The 16,337-nt window shown below is 39.0% G+C and overlaps 1 protein-coding gene and 1 long non-coding RNA gene across 3 annotated transcripts in view; both read right to left on the bottom strand.

The window, feature by feature from the left end:
• The window catches only part of ITPR2 (inositol 1,4,5-trisphosphate receptor type 2), a 529,852-nt gene that overhangs the window by 273,982 nt on the left and 239,533 nt on the right, over positions 1–16,337 (bottom strand). For both annotated transcript variants that reach the window (XM_021092919.2, XM_084956514.1), the window contains 5 exons: positions 13,140–13,229; positions 12,875–13,000; positions 6,234–6,356; positions 5,398–5,598; positions 2,804–3,055 (listed from right to left, as the gene is read on the bottom strand). In XM_021092919.2, the coding sequence (XP_020948578.2) occupies positions 2,804–3,055; positions 5,398–5,598; positions 6,234–6,356; positions 12,875–13,000; positions 13,140–13,229 (792 nt within the window). The remainder of the gene's footprint in view (positions 1–2,803; positions 3,056–5,397; positions 5,599–6,233; positions 6,357–12,874; positions 13,001–13,139; positions 13,230–16,337) is intronic.
• LOC146403367 (uncharacterized) lies at positions 7,479–12,241 on the bottom strand. Its single transcript, XR_014803725.1, has 2 exons — positions 11,736–12,241; positions 7,479–11,069 (listed from the first exon to the last, which is right to left on the bottom strand). It is a non-coding gene; the product is annotated as an uncharacterized LOC146403367 (long non-coding RNA).

Raw genomic sequence — 16,337 nt, 5'->3', positions numbered from 1 at the left:
AAATCCACCCCCCCTTTTTTTTGTCTTTTTAGGGCCGTAGTTGTGGCATATGGAGGTTCCCAGGCTAGGGGTCTAATCGGAGCTATTGCCACCAGCCTACGCCAGAGCCACAGCAATGCCAGATCCGAGCCCCATCTGCGACCTACACCACAGCTCATGGCAACACCGGATCCTTAATCCACTGAGCGAGGCCAGGGAACCTCATGGTTCCTAGTAGGATTTGTTTCTGCTGCGCCACAATGGGAACACCCCCCTTTTTGAATTAAACTAGTTTAAACTAGTTTCTATCACTTGCAACCAAGAGTTCTAATACAATGTTTAATATATTGACTAAATAATACTTTATTGCCATTCAAAAGCATTTAAATTACTGTTTCTGAAAAGATGCCAGCTCACAATTTACCAGAAAAGGGGGGGGGGGATTATTTTAAGATGTAGTAAAGTTCCTTCCCAGATTTAACAAAATTCCTCATAAAAAAACAAGGAAGAATCTCATCAACATATACAATTTCTAAAGTATATGGGTTAATAGTTTTTGTTTTTCCTTTTTTTCTCTTCTCTTCTTTCCTCGCTCTCTTTCTCTCTCCCCTTCTCCCCCTCTCTCTCTGAAAATATGATGAATGCTATAAATCTCCCCTGAAAAATGCACATACATTAAAAAATCATGTAAAGAATTTCAGGGGATTCACAGAATCCAAGTTAGAACTGTAAGGAATACAGGGCCAGCTTTCTTGCTCTTAGTACTTATCTCTACTTGACTAAAACATATCTTCAGTGTCAGGGTGCCCTTATCAAAGGCTGGTCATAGGATAGATAGGGAGACATCAGAGCATTCAATGTGCTATCATAATCATCTTGACAGCAGTAATGCTCATTGTTTGCTACCCACCAAACACCTCCAGCATTTTGTATGGAATATTTTAATTTAATCCTCCAACAATCTTACCGGGTACATACTTTATCATTATTTCACTTCAAAACTGTATACACTGGAGTTTCCGTCATGATGCAGCAGAAAGAAATCTGACTAGGAACCATGAGGTCCCTGACCTCACTCAGTGGGTTGAGGATCCAGCGTTGCCATTGAGATGTGGTGTAGGTGGAAGACAAGGCTTGGATCTGGTCTGGCTGTGGCTGTGGTGTAGGCCGGTAGCTGTAGCTCCGATTTGACCCCTATCCTGGGAACCTCCATATGCCATGGGTGTGGCCCTAAAAAGACAAAATACAGAAAAAAAAATTGTATACATTGAAGATTAGGAAAGTTAAGGAACCTGGTGGAATCAGTCACTTAGCTAGGAAGTAATGATCCAAGGTTCTGACTCATTCTTTAATCCCTGCATTTACTCACTCGAAATTTATATATAAAATGTAAGCTCAGGCTCAGGCACTATAATGGTGAACACAAACCAACCCAGTTATTACTCTCATTGAACTTATTTATAATCTTGGGAAAGAATGTGAAGGCTAAGGGCATTTGTTAACTAATAAAATTCAAATGTCAAACATCAAATTATAGACTCTTATAGACTCTACTCTGGGAGACCAGGGAAGTCTTCTTGAAGAAGTAATGCTTCAGTCAAGATCTGAAGGATGGGAGTTCCCGTCATGGCACAGTGGACACGAATCCAATTAGGAACCATGGGGTTTCCAGTTCGATCCCCGGCCCCGCTCAATGGGTTGAGGATCTGGCGTTGTTGCCATAGCTGTGGTGTAGGTCGCAGATGCATCTTGTATCCTGCATTGCTGTGGCTGTGGTGTAGGCTGGCAGCTGTAGCTCTGATGAGACATCTAGCCTAGGAACCTCCATATGCTGCTGCTGCAGCCCTAAAAAACACAAAAAGAAAAAAAGATCTGAAGGATGGAGGAGGGGAATATACAAGGTTAGAGTGGTGTGGTCAGAGAGAACGGATTAGTCAGAATCAGGACCCCCAGTAATGACAGAACCCACAGATTTAATCTATGCTTCCTTTCTTTGCCATCTTATTTCAAACCAATCAAGGCAAGAAGTAGCCCTGGTTTGGGGTGCCAATAATGCCACAAAATTTCATAAAAATATACTTTCAAGTCCATCACTATGTAGGACTATGTGGACGTAGGGAAGTGAATCCAAGCTGACACCTTTTTAAGGTACTGTGATTTAAAATGTTGGGATTTATATCCCATTAACTGTAGCACACATTTATGAACTGTGCAACAACATACCACAACAGTAGAAAAGAAAGAAATTACTGCAGTGAACATTCCTGGAAGCCTCATTAATGCTGCTGGCACACAGCCAGTTTCTAATGAGTATTTTTTTCCCTATCACCATGCTAAACTAGGAGAGAGGGTAAGCGATGACGTGTGAATAAAGCAAAACGCGTGTCTATGTTTCCAAGAATGCATCTACTCTGTAAAGTAAAAGTAAACCTAGAAAATCTAAGAGGGATCCTGCAGCACCATCCTAGCCTCTGCTATTGATGACTGTGAATTATTTACAACGCACCTGTTTTATGCTCAAGAACATACTAGAGGTTACAAGTACATTTTTCAGTTTGATCACAATGCCATGCCTAGAAATTCCTATAGTAACTTCTAGTAAATGAACAGAGGCTATACTTGAAATAGGTTTATCATCTTTCATAGTTCCTTGTGGAACAAACAAGGAAACTTCTTATGCTCTTTTCAATGTTTCTAATTATAGAACTAAGTACAATCCCTCAGCTCAAGAGATCATCTCATTATAAATAATAGTAGGAGGACTTCTGGCACTTATTAAAAATTCATAACAATTCTGTTCCTGCTGAGCTTTTACTAGGCTTACCTCGGGGATGCAGTCGTCATGGGTCACTACCCTCACGATGTCATCCAGGGGCAGAAGGGAATTGCACTTGATTTCGGTGTAGACATTTTTGCCTTCTGTGCACGCTGCCAGCAACTCCACAAGGGTGATGTGGTAGGCTAAGGCACCACCCTCATCTCCTCGGTCTCTCTCTGAACACATCATATGGAGCAGGACGGGAAATGATGCTCTATCATTGTAAAATATCAGCACATCTTCACCTCCATTTATCAACTGAAATGATAACAAGAGAGTCTCCATAGCAGTCCAAATATTCTCCTTAATAGTTCTTGCCAAGGCTTGGTCTTTCTAGAAACACATGCAGCTCTTTGTAAAAACATAGATAACACTACAAAAGCAGAACTACACCCAGGTGGGAGGGTAAAAAGTTTCTAGTCGTGTGTCAAGTGATTAGTTGTGAATGCGATCAACACCAGTGGGGGAGATTTGGGAGAGATGGATGGGGAGCAAGAATAAATGACACAGATGACAGTAAACTGTTCAGTGAGTTACCCACTGACATGAAACCTGCAAAATACTCCAATAAAGTTACTTCCTTCTACTTTAAATGGAAAATCCCATTACCAAAGCATGATAGATCTTAAAAGTCTAATTTTACTAAAGAATAAAAATATCTTCACCCCCTTCAATAATGACAGGATAAGTAAGCAAGTATATTGAACCAAATGCAGCACCATAAGAATTTGGAGATCCAGGTGTCATGGATATTGGTAGGGAATGGAGGTAAAAGCAGAGACAGGAGAAATAAAGAGGAAAAGACAACTCTAAAAAAAGAGAGAGAGACAAAGAACTAAGTAAATAGGGGCTTTTAGGGCATACATTTTCCTTCCTGTTTTGTTTACGTAACTTGAGTGGAATTCCAGCAGGTGGTAATTTTATCGCTCCATCTCAGTAATGGCTTATTATCTACTTTTCCTTTGCAAACTGTATTTTCATTTTATTAAGGAATTATTTCCATGACTGTCATGAACCCCAGGCTGAGGTAACACGGATGAGTTCTGGAAGCCACTACACCCTAGTCTGAACTTTGTGGGTTACAACCACTGTCCTCTCTACCTCAACTGAGGACCCAGACTCATGACGTCTCAATCCCTGCCCTCTCATTCCTGGAAGATGCCAAGGCCAACCATGTAAGAGGCTTTTTCAGGCGAGAAGACAGCTTTTGCCTTCCCAAAAGACAAACCCTCTACTTCGCTCTATGAGGCAGATAGCAATCCCACACCACAGACAGGTGGGGGCCTGCGCAGGCCTCAATTCTCACTGTCAATTACAGCACCAATCTTCGTACGCCAATGCGAAATATTTTAGTTACACAGTTTACGTCATTTTTTTCTCTATTTCATTTGAATTGGTAACATATTTGAGTTGACAAGGCAGTTAACTGGCTTACACTGAAAGTCTTGTTGAAAGAGAACATATATGGGTGAAAAATATGTCTTATATCTTAACAAAATATCATAAGTGCTTCTTTACAATAGAAACACTTTACCTAATAAATGTCATACTCTTAACTATTTGCTGCTTTTCCATTTTCATTCTTTCCTTGATAATTTTCCAAAATCAAATTAACTCCCACACTTCTGGGCAATGAAGAACTAAGGTGAATGTAAATATAGATGAGGTAAATTTTACACATTTAAAATGCTCCTTAAATGTTGTATTAACAATAATTTACATAAAAAATTTAAGGCTTTAAGCCAAATTAATTTTAAGAGTTCTATGGGACAGGAAGGACTCACATTGTATCAATATAGAAATTACCCCCCCCCAATTTACAGTATATAATTATGAAAATCCTCCCAACTCAACATAATCTACATAACTGTTTGGAGCCATGGTTGAAAGCTGCCTTAATCCATACGGGCCTTTAGAGAACCATTAGGTCATGGAGCAATGATTTACCGGGGGCTGGGCTCAGAGCTGTCAGTTCTCCAAAGTATCATTGGGTTCCTAGTGAGTAACTCATTCACTGTATAAATCTTGCTTAATGCCAAACATCATGATGAAAAGGGCAAAATAAATGAAGTATTTCTTCCATTTGTTTTTCTTCAATTTTTAACTTAACTCTAAGTGGCTAAGTTTCCACATGTAAGAAATCACTGATGAATAACTTCTATTAACTAGTTTAATTCCCTTCAAAGCCCTCTGCAAATAGCAGCAAAGAACACCCATGCTATATCTCAGGAACAGAGTTAAAAAGGCACTTGAAAAGCAGAGTTTAATCCATTTTCATTGTATCGTGAAACTTAAAAACATAAAATGGAATCCCTTCCATTCTCCATAACCCATAACATTTCATGGGATTTTATCCATTATTTAAAATACACAAATTCATTAAAAATCCAAAAGAAAAAAACTCCTAAAAACTTATTAAATCAACAAATGATCTCTTCCTTCACTAGATTTAAGCCAACTACCTCTGTGCTTACTCAGTCTTGATTAAATGATTTCCCAGCGTTGTTGGGGGAGTTTTTTTTTTTTTTTTTTCCTCTCGAAACGAACAGAGAACACATATGGTTTCTATGAAGCTGATAAAATGTAAACGCAGAACATACCTCGGTCATTACCATATCCTGGCACTTCTTCACATATTTGCCATCTGCCTTGACAATCGTCTGCAGAAACCTCAGGTACTCCACGTGGCGGCCGTGTGTCTCAATGCAGTGCACGAAGTGCTGGACAACCCTCTCGCTGATTTCATTGCACAGATGGTAGTTGTTCATGAAGATGTGCCGCATGGTTTCTGCTTCAAGGAGCTACACACAGAGGAACGCGCCCTTGTAACTCTGACAAGATCAATTTTCTATCCTATCATACTCAGACCAATTGCTGGGCTTGTGATCAGTTTCATTTTTTATGCAAAGCTTTTCTGTGCAAGTCTTCTACAAAATGCCATGAGATCATTCAGCACAAAAAAGAAAACTGAACTCACAAAGAAATTTGGTTGGAAAAGGAAGCTTATGATCATAAAGATGCTGGCAAGAGCATTCTTGAGATTAATTTAATGCTGAGCTTAATTCAAAGGCAGCTCTTCCTTAGTATCTGCTGATACATGTTTTACAGAACAGAGTTAACGCCACCTTCTGTTTTTCCGTATTTAACTTGCTCCTGGCATTGCAGAGTGAGTCTTTATCCTACCACCTCTTTTCCCTAACATTAAACTATGTATATATAAATAAAGTTATCATCTGCAGGCAAAATTTGTGTAATTTTTCCAGTTTCTTTAAATGTTTCCTTAATGGAAATAAAAAGGCATTGCTTCTTAGGAGGAGAACCCCTACCAGGAAGAAAATGATGTGATGAAGAGAAATAAAATTACATCCATCAGTGTTGCAAAAACAAATTCAATGGACACGATACTGTAACTATTAGACATCATTCAAATACTTACACCAGGCGTTAAGAACAAATTCAGATGTTTATGGAGGAGAACTTGGTTCTGTGGATTTCCTCTGCAGAAGTTCTGCAGGAATGTATGGGCTAGATTCATGACTTCATTCATCTTTTCATCGTTCTGGAAGTTAAAGAATAGCACATGTTACAGAGAAACACAGCTGAGCAAAAATACTATCAAAGAGGGTACCAGTTGTGCCTCAGCAGGTTAAGGACCTGACATTATCTCTGTGAGGGTGTGGGTTCGATCCCCGGCCTGGCTCAGTGATTTAAGGATCTGGGCATTGCTGGAATTTGTGGCATAGATCTCAGATGCAGCTCGGATCCAGCGTTGCTGTGGCTATGGCATAGGCCAGTGGCTGCAGCCCTGATTTGACCCCTGGCTTAGGAACTTCTACATGCCGCAGGTTATAGAAGAATAACATCTATCAAAGAATACATCTTGTTCCCAAATGTACAGGGTTCCTCTTGGCCACTGTTGTATGCTCCCTTTCTCTTTCTACTCCTCTCCCAGTTATTACCCTTCCTGCTGCTCACTCTCTTCATTTTCTAGATGTCTCTCCCCTGCTCTTTATATTTCCTCCTATTATCTGCTCTGCTCCATTCTTTCATTCCCTTCTTTGTTTCACAGTCCATCTCTCACGCTCCCCAACTTAACCACGACAATTTCCCATTCCTGTACGAGGTGCCTCTTCTCTGACTCTGCTGCCACACTTCTCTGTCCCTTCTTCGTCCCTCCCTGGCCCCGTCGTTCTCCCTGGTTCTGCTCTCTTCTCTGCTGCAGGCTCCAATCCCCCTTTCCTCCCATCTCTTGGACCCCCCCTCTCCTAGGGTTTCTGTGTCCCTAGATCTTCCTCTTCCTTTTGTTTTCTGTTTCTCCCCCTTCCCCGCCCTCTATATGCCCCTTCCTCCAGCTCCTCCCTTCCTACTTTCCCAGCGTCTATCTCTCCTCTCCTGCTCTTGAACCCCTGGTCCTCCTGCCTTGCCCCACTCTTTCTTCTCCCCACTCACTTGTCCTCCATTTCCCTACCTTTAATTCTGTCTGTCGGTCTGTCTCTCTCCCTCTCTCTTTTTATATATAATATTTATAAGATATATATTTTATATAATATATATAAAATATATATAACAAATATAATACTGTATTATGTTTCTGAACTTATCTCTATTCTTCCCTCTCCCCTCTCTCTGCCCCTTCTTTTTCTGGTTACTTTGTCTCTTATTTCCACCTCTTTCCTTTCCATTTTCTTTTTCTTTGTCTTTTATCTTTTTAGGGCCCCACCCACAGCGTTTAGGGGTCTAATCAGAGCTCTAGCCTTTGGCTTACGCCACAGCCACAGCAATGTCAGATCTCAGCCGCGTCTGCGACCTACACCACAGCTCGTGGCAACGCTAGATCCTTAACCCACTTAGCGAGACCAGGGATTGAACCTGCATCTTCATAGTTCCTAGTCAGATTTGCTTCTGCTGCGCCATGAATGGGAACTCCTCTTTTCCTTTTTCTCTCCACTGTCTGCTCCCCTCTTTGTCTCTTTCTTAACACACATACTCCTAAGTGGTTTCCTTATTCCTTGTCCTTTTCCAAAGTCCTACAATAAGCTACTATCATTATTACTAAGAGTCTCAGTAAGAAACCTAAGTTTCAAAACTCACAAAGGATGCAGACTCTCTTCTTAAAAGTGGGCTTTTAACAGCCCACTTGAAGCAACCTAAAGGTTTTTTGGGTAGATGAGTATCCCATTGTCATGTGGTCACTGTTAGGTATACAGAATGGACTCATGTTTTGAATAGTAGTTTATATGAAACGAATTTAACATTTTCTCTTCCTAGATTGACAGTCTATACTTTATGCCATCTGTAACTCAACAAACAGCCTCAGGTTATGAATAGTCTCATTTCCTGTTTATTTAAAACAGGGTTAACATAACTAGACTAATAAATACATCCAAAAAACTCCGTTCTTATCTTAAAAAATAGGAAGTTTTTATTTCAAAATATACATTTTCCTTTATAGGTGTAACCCAGGGACAGTGAAAAGACATCAAAGGGAGTTCAGCCATAGGAATGTCTAATTCCTGTAGAGGAGCTGGCCAGTACAGGAAAACATGAAGGCCAGTTCTATTGGAACCCGCAATTCTTTGAAACTGTCATATTATGCTTTTTTTGTTTATTTCTGTACAACCTAGCTTTTAAAACTGAGCAAACAAATTCCACTGGCATTTTTTCATAAGAACTAGGACCAATAACTCTAAAATTTATAGGGAGCCACAAAAGCCCTGAATAGACAAAACAATCTTGAAGAAGAATAACAAAGCTGGAGATACCATGCTCCCTGATTTCAATCTCTACTGCAAAGCTATAGTCATCAAAACAGTATGATACTGGCACAAAAAGAGACACATTGATCAATGGAACAGTATGGAGAGCCCAGAACATGTGGTCAGTTAATCTACAACAAAGGAGGCAAGAAAAAAGAATACAGAATAAACCCAAGAACTTGTGGTCAGCTAATCTACAACAAAGGAGGCAAGAATACAAACAAACATAATCAGAGAACCAGAATTACAGATAAAGAAGACAGGCTCTTCAATAAATATTACTGGGGAAACTGGACAGCTAATGCAAAAGAATCAAACTGGACTACTTTCTCATACCACACACAAAAATAAACTCAAAACGGATTAAACACTTAAATGTAAGCTCTGAAACCATAGCACTCCCAGAAGAAAACACACACAGTACACTTTTTGATGTTGGTCTCAGCAATCCTTTTTGGATGTCTCTTCAGGCAAGGGAAACAAAAGCAAAAATAAACCGGACCTAAACAAACTAGAAAGCTTTTGTACAGCAAAGAAAACTATCAACCTACTGAAGGGTAGAAGATATTTAGAAATAATATATCTGATAATAATAACCAAAATATACACAGAACTCATAAGACTCAACATCAAAAAGCAAAGCCAAGACATGGAAACAACCCAAATGTCCATTGACAGATGACTGGATTAGGAAGATGCCATGTATATATATACTATGAATACTACTCAACCATAAAAAAGAACAAAATAATGCCATTTGCATCAACATGGATGAAACTAGAGACTCTCATACTGAGTGAAGTAAGTCAGAAAGAGAAAGACAAATACCATATGATATCACTTATATCTAGAATCTAACATGGCACAAATGAACCTTTCCACAGAAAAGGAAATCATGGACTTGGAGAATAGACTTGTGGTTGCCAAAGGGGAGGGGAAGGGAATGGGGTTGACTGGGAGGTTGGGGTTAAGAGATGCAGACTACTGCCTTTGGAATGGATTAGCAATAAGATCGTGCTGTGTAGCACTGGGAACTATGTCTAGTCACTTATGATGGAGCACGATAATGTGAAAAAAAGAATGTATACATGTATGTGTAACTGGGTCACCATGCTGTACAGTAGGAAAAAAAAATTGTATTGGGGAAATAACCAAAAAAAATAGAGGAGCTGAATAGACATTTTTCCAAGGAAGACATACAGATGGCCAGCAGGCACATGAAAAGATGCTTAACATCACTAATCATCAGAGAAGTGCAAATCAAAACCACAATGAGATATCAGCTCATACTTGTCAGGAAAACTATTACAAAAAATAGCAAGTGTTGGTGAGATTGTGGAGAAAAGTGAACCCTTGTGCACTGTTGCTGAGAATGTAAATTGATACAACCACTATAGAAAATAATTCCTCAAAAATTAAAAATAGAAGTACCATATGGCCTAGCAATTCTACTTCTAAATATTTTTCTCAAGAAAACAAAAACACTAATTCAAAAAGATACATGTAACTCTCTGTTCATTGTGGCATTATTTACAACAGCCACAATACAACAGCAAAATATCATCAACAGATGAAAGGGTAAAGAAAATAAAGAAGATGTGGTGTACACACACACACACACACACACACACACACACACACACACTGGAATATTACTCAGCCACAAAAAAAGAATGGAATTTTGGCATTTGCAACAACATGGGTGGATTTACAGGGTATTATGATAAGTGAAATAAATGAGATAGACAAATACTGCATGATTTCACTTATACATGGAATCAAAAAAAAAAAAAAACACAATAAACAAACAAAACCAGAGAACCAGAGTTATAGATGAAGAGAACAAACTTGCCATTGCCAGAGGGGAGGGGGAGGGGAGAGGATGAGTAAAATAGTTAAGAGAGATTAAAAGGTACAAACTTCAATTATAAAATGAGTAAGTTATAAGAATGTAATGTACACCATAGGGAATATAGTCAATAATATTGTAATAATTTCTTATGGTGATGGAATGTAACTAGACTTATTATGGTCATCATTTTGTAATGCAGAGACATATCAAATCACCATGTTATACATCTGAAACGAATTTAATATTGCAAGTCAGTTACACGCTGATGAAAATAAGTAACAATAATAAAACTGTGCAAACTCATAAACACAAAGTAGTTGTAAAATAAAAGGACTCAATCACATGTCTAATACTCATGTTAGAATAACAAAGATATAATAATTTGGATAATAAATACTAAGGATTTAACACCATTTGCTGCCTTTCAATCATTATTTTGGTGCATTTGCTAACACAGTTTAATTTATACCATCTCTGGAATGGTATAATTTATAAATTTACTTTTCTTTTTTTATGGCCATACCTGCAGCACATAGAAGTTCCCAGGCTAGGGGTTGAATCAGAGCTGCAGCAGCTGGCCTACACCACAGCCACTGCAATGCTGGATCTGAGCCACATCTGTGACGTACACCACAGCTCATGGCAACGCTGGATCCTTAACCCACTGAGTGAAGTCAGGGATCAAACCCACATCTGCATGGACACTATGTCAGATTCTTAACCCACTGTGCCACAACAGGAACTCCTAAATTTACATGTTAAAAAATAACTGAGCCAGAGAGGGGGCAAAGCAGTATGACAAGTGGAAGTCTAATTGAGGAGAGCATCCACACAGAGGGGCCTGGCATGGCAGACTGGTGCCCAAGAGAAATAAATAGGGCATCTCTCCTAAGGGAGTGGTGGTCAGAGCCTGCGTGAGGTTCATTCATATGGAGGAATGGGCAACAGTGGTGATGGAAAGTGAGTTACAAAAGGGTATTAAGAAATGAGTAGCTATAGAAGTTCCCGTCAAGGCTCAGTGGTTAACAAACCCGACTAGTATCCAAGAGGACGTGAGTTTGATCCCTGGCCATACTCAGTAGGTTAAGGATCCAGCATTGCTGTGGCTGTGGTGTAGGCCGGCAACTAGAGCTCCTATTTAACCCCTAGCCTGGGAACCTCCATATGCTGTGGGTGTGGCCCTAAAAAGACAAAAAGACAAAACAAAAATAAATGAGTAGCTGCAGTCACACACACATACACACACACACACACACACACACACACACACACACACACACACACCAATAGATGTGCCTATTAAGAGAGTGTGGAGGGGCAAAACCTCAACAGCAATAAGTACATTTAGTTCTCAGAATTTTGCTTCCAACGACCGTTCTCACCAAAACAGAATTGGGGCTTCTTGTAGGAATGGTTGTTTCCAGAGGTGGGACGAGAAGAGTGCAAGGTGAACCGGGAACATTTTAATGGGAGATAAAGCAAGGAACTACTCAAAGAATGATGGCAACATTTTTGAGGACAGGGATTGAAGGGCCTCCACTGGTTAAATCTGGGACCCTCAAAATAAATAATGAAAGAATCCTAATAAGCATCTCTAAGTTCAGAGTGATACAAATAATATAATAAATGAATAAATTCAAAGTTTGCTTTAAAAAACAGAATACTTGGTTTCCAAGAACCACTCCACAAAATACTTACTCATAATAAAGGGAAGTTGAGTATTTCATAGTGAGAACCCTGGCAGACATCACCCTAATCAAGTGAACCAAGTTAAACATCACTGGTCATGGGTCTAATCAAAATCATGTGCCGCCTGATAGGAAGCAGTTACGTTCCTACCAAAGATGCATAACTAAAGCTAATCACGAGGGAGTATCAGATGACCCAAATAAAGGGAGTCTTCAAAATATGCACCCTGTGGTATATGGAATGATTGGCCAACAGGGACCTGCTGTATAGCACAGGGAGCGCTACCCAGCATGCTGCGATGGTCTATATGGGAAAAAAATCTGAAAAAGAATGGATGTGTGTATATGTATAACTGAATCACTTTGTTGTACAGCAGAAATGATCACAGCATTGTAAATCAACTTCAACAAAACTTTTAAAAATGGGAAAAAATTAGATGCTCCGTTTTCAAAAGTGTCAATGTCATGAGAGTCCCAGCCTCAGAAGATTTAAATGGACATGGGCACCAACAGCACCTGTTTCTCAAGTGGCTCTTTCTCTCAAACAGGACACGATTGGGATGATGGGGGAAATGTGAATGGCATGTGAGGATGAGCTGGCAGTGGAGTATCATGCTCTTTCCCTTGTTTTGTGGTTGTGTTTGCGGGGGACATGCACTAAAGGGCTCAGGGCATCAGATTGGCAACTTACTTGCAAAGAATTCAAAATTCTTTGTAACTCTGCTATAGTGAACTTGTGTCAAAATTTAAAACTAAAGGAAAAAAGTACCTAAGCACTTACCTTTTCATAGGGGATCTGCAAAAGGTCCAACACCACTGAATGAGCTCCCATATTTTTCAGTAATCGTTGATGTTGATTCCGACACTTTTTATTCTGTACACAGAGTTTACTTAACCTAATCAAAATCTTTCAAAAGAAGAAGAAAAGCATTAAGTAGTATTTGTTGTATGTGTATGTCTAACAAATACATAAATATAATAAAAAAGCAAAACTTATTTGCCATGCGAGTATAAACCCCTATAAAAAACATTTTATATTTGCTGACCTCCTTTACAATCCGGTAGTTGTTGCTCTTATTGCTGTCAATCTGGGGCTTCTTTGTTCCATCTTGTACTGGACTTAAAATGTTTGAGTCCTAAAATAAACACAAAAATGTATTTTATACCACAAAGAGCTTTGTAATAAATGTATGCATTTGGAAATAAACAATGAATACATGTTGCGATTATTTTGCGATGTATTTCTTATTCAACTTAAATGTGTCCTTTGTATTTTTTTAATCTCATAAAATCTCCTTGGGTTAAATGAGTCCTGCAAATTACCGCTTCCCAATAACAACCAAGTGACAAGATCTATGGCATTACTAGTAATTAATAAGTTAAAAAGGGAAAGGTTTTACACATAATATTATCAGTGCATTTCCTTTTGTTAAGTATATCAGACATACCATGGTTTATATTGCCTATAGGAAAAGGAATAGTAGAAATCCAGAGCATAGAAGGTATATTTTTATGATCAGGGATGAACTGTAGGGGGAAACAAAAAAAGACTGAAGGAGCATATCACCCACACACAAAAACACTTCAGAGATGGGAGGAAAAAACACCTTAACCCAAGAATTCTCTGACGGGTTACCATGACATCCTTAAAACTCATGACTGAAGGCCTACCAACCAGGAAAATGAAGAAAATAAAAGAAAATTTAAATTAAAAACAGTATTTAAATGACTAAATTAATAGAGCTTATTAAGAGGACCCAAACCACCAAAAACATTTCATTATTACTACCATTATCTGGAGCAGCACAGAAAAAATATAGGGAGTGTACATATTTTAAATATCAGCTATTGGAATCACCATGTAAAAATAAAATACCAGTTACAAACAATTTAACACCTGAACATTTATTGAGACTTAATATGTGCCAAGTACTAGGCGATGGTGAATGGCTACAAAAGAAATAGACGATATGGTCCTTCTCATGAGAAAATCAGTCTTCCTAAGAAATCAGGGAGAAATCCAAAAACAAAGATTTGAACTGGGCAGAATTCACTGTTCAGAGAGAGAGAGGAAGACTGGCAATAGCTTTAGAGAGCTTTATGAAGGAGGGCAAGTTGAAGTCAAGGTCTTGAAAACTGAAAACTATTTAGTTAAGTATGAGAGATGTGTGGGAGGGCAGGGGGATACTTGTTAGATGCAGAAGTCACTGTAGCCAAAGGCACGGTAGAAAGAAAAACACAACAGTGTGTAGAAAATGGTGAGAACTGACAAAGCACCTTTGTCAAAGTGGGCACTGAGGCAGAGTGCTACCTGAGTACCACCCTGATTTACAACAGGTGTAAAATTGTACTTGGAATGAATGCCAAGTTCAACGTGAGTTTAAAGAACACCCTAAAGTCCTGACTACACTGATGGTGTTGGGCTCTCACAGTTAAAGAAGACTGTAATCTAAGCTCAGGAAAATGTAAAATAGATAGGAAGCCAAACAATAGAATTTCATTTGTCCCAAAGTGCTGGACAAAGCACAAAATTAAGGCAAACCAGGAAAGAAAAAAAAATTTCCTTAAAAAGAATGGATATATATATATATATATATATATATATATATATATACACACACACACACACATATATATATCTGTGACTGATTTACTTTGCCATACACTTAAAACCAATACAATAATATAAATCAACTATACTCCAATAAAATTAAAATTTAAATATATATTTAAAAATATATACACACATATATATGTGTGTGTGTGTGTGTGTGTGTGTGTGTATATATATATATATATATATATATACATATTTTTTTTCCTCCTTGCTAGTCAAAGAATTCTGGTGAAAGGCTTCAAGAAGGAAAGTGACTTGGTCCATCTGAAGCCATCACCACTGCTCAGTTAGCTCCAATCCTCTCTGGCTTCTCTGCAGGCAAATACTGCCCAAGAAGGAGGCTCTTTCAACCTGAACCTCATCTTAGCGAGTAACCTCTTCTCCATTTTACTGAACATAAGGAAATTCCCCTACATGAAATTTCCTCTTTTCGATCTGAAAATGTCCAGTGTCATTAATAAACCTGTCTACCTTGCCTGCTGTGTCTCCTAAAAAAAGAGCTTTTGAAGCATGGAATTCTAAACTCCATCTCCCCTGCCTCTTCTCTCGGCTTTGTCCCTGTTTCTTGGGCACAAACAGTTTCTACCCTCTACCGATTCTTTCTGAACTCTTTAAAACTACAGCCAAGTTGAGGCTAACCAAGCACCTTCCATGATCCTGCCCTTCCTGGGAAGCAGTCTTGCATCTCAGATTAGAGCCCCCACTAAATTTTTCAAAAGAAGAATCTACTCCACGCTGCACTAAAATTGCTTTATGTGTCAATGACTTCTAAGGACTAAAACTGTCTTTAGCTTCTGGTTCCATGGTTCACTGCCATTTTCTTTAAATCCCACTCTGACTGTGACAAGATCAAGATTTTCTGACCACCTTGACTTTTTTAGTCAATGGAATTGCGACTGCAAAAAGTAGAGAATAAAAAACATTGAAAGTATGAAAAAATGCTCAACATCGCTGATTATAAGAGAAATGCAAATCAAAACTACCACGAGATACCACCTCACACCAGTCAGAATGGCCATCATTCATAAGCCCACAAATAACAAGTGCTGGAGGGGCTGTGGAGAAAAGGGAACCCTCCTGCACTCTTGGTGGGAATGTAAACTGGTACAACCACTATGGAGAACAGTTTGGAGATACCTTAGGAACCTATACATAGAACTTCCATATGACCCCGCAATCCCACTCTTGGGCATATATCTGGACAAAACTCTACTTAAAAGAGACACATGCACCACATGTTCATTGCAGCACTATTCACAATAGCCAGGACATGGAAACAACCCAAATGTCCATCAACAGATGATTGGATTCGGAAGATGTGGTATATATACACAATGGAATACCACTCAGCCATAAAAAAGAATGACATAATGCCATTTGCAGCAACATGGATGGAACTAGAGAATCTCATACTGAGTGAAATGAGAAAGACAAAGACAAACACCATGTGATATCACTTATAACTGGAGTCTAATATACAGCACAAATGAGCATCTCCACAGAAAAGAAAATCATGGACTTGGAGAATAGACTTGTGGCTGCCTGATGGGAGAGGGAGGGAGTGGGAGGGATCGGGAGCTTGGGGTTATCAGATACAACTTAGAATAGATTTACAAGGAGATCCTGC

This window comes from Sus scrofa, chromosome 5, assembly GCF_054392235.1.
Source record: "Sus scrofa isolate SSC_HxYL_T2T_F1_AM1 chromosome 5, Sscrofa_HxYL_maternal_Yorkshire_Landrace_v2.0, whole genome shotgun sequence".
Taxonomy (NCBI): Eukaryota; Metazoa; Chordata; class Mammalia; order Artiodactyla; family Suidae; genus Sus; species Sus scrofa.
This window is presented reverse-complemented; position numbering and strand designations above follow the sequence as displayed.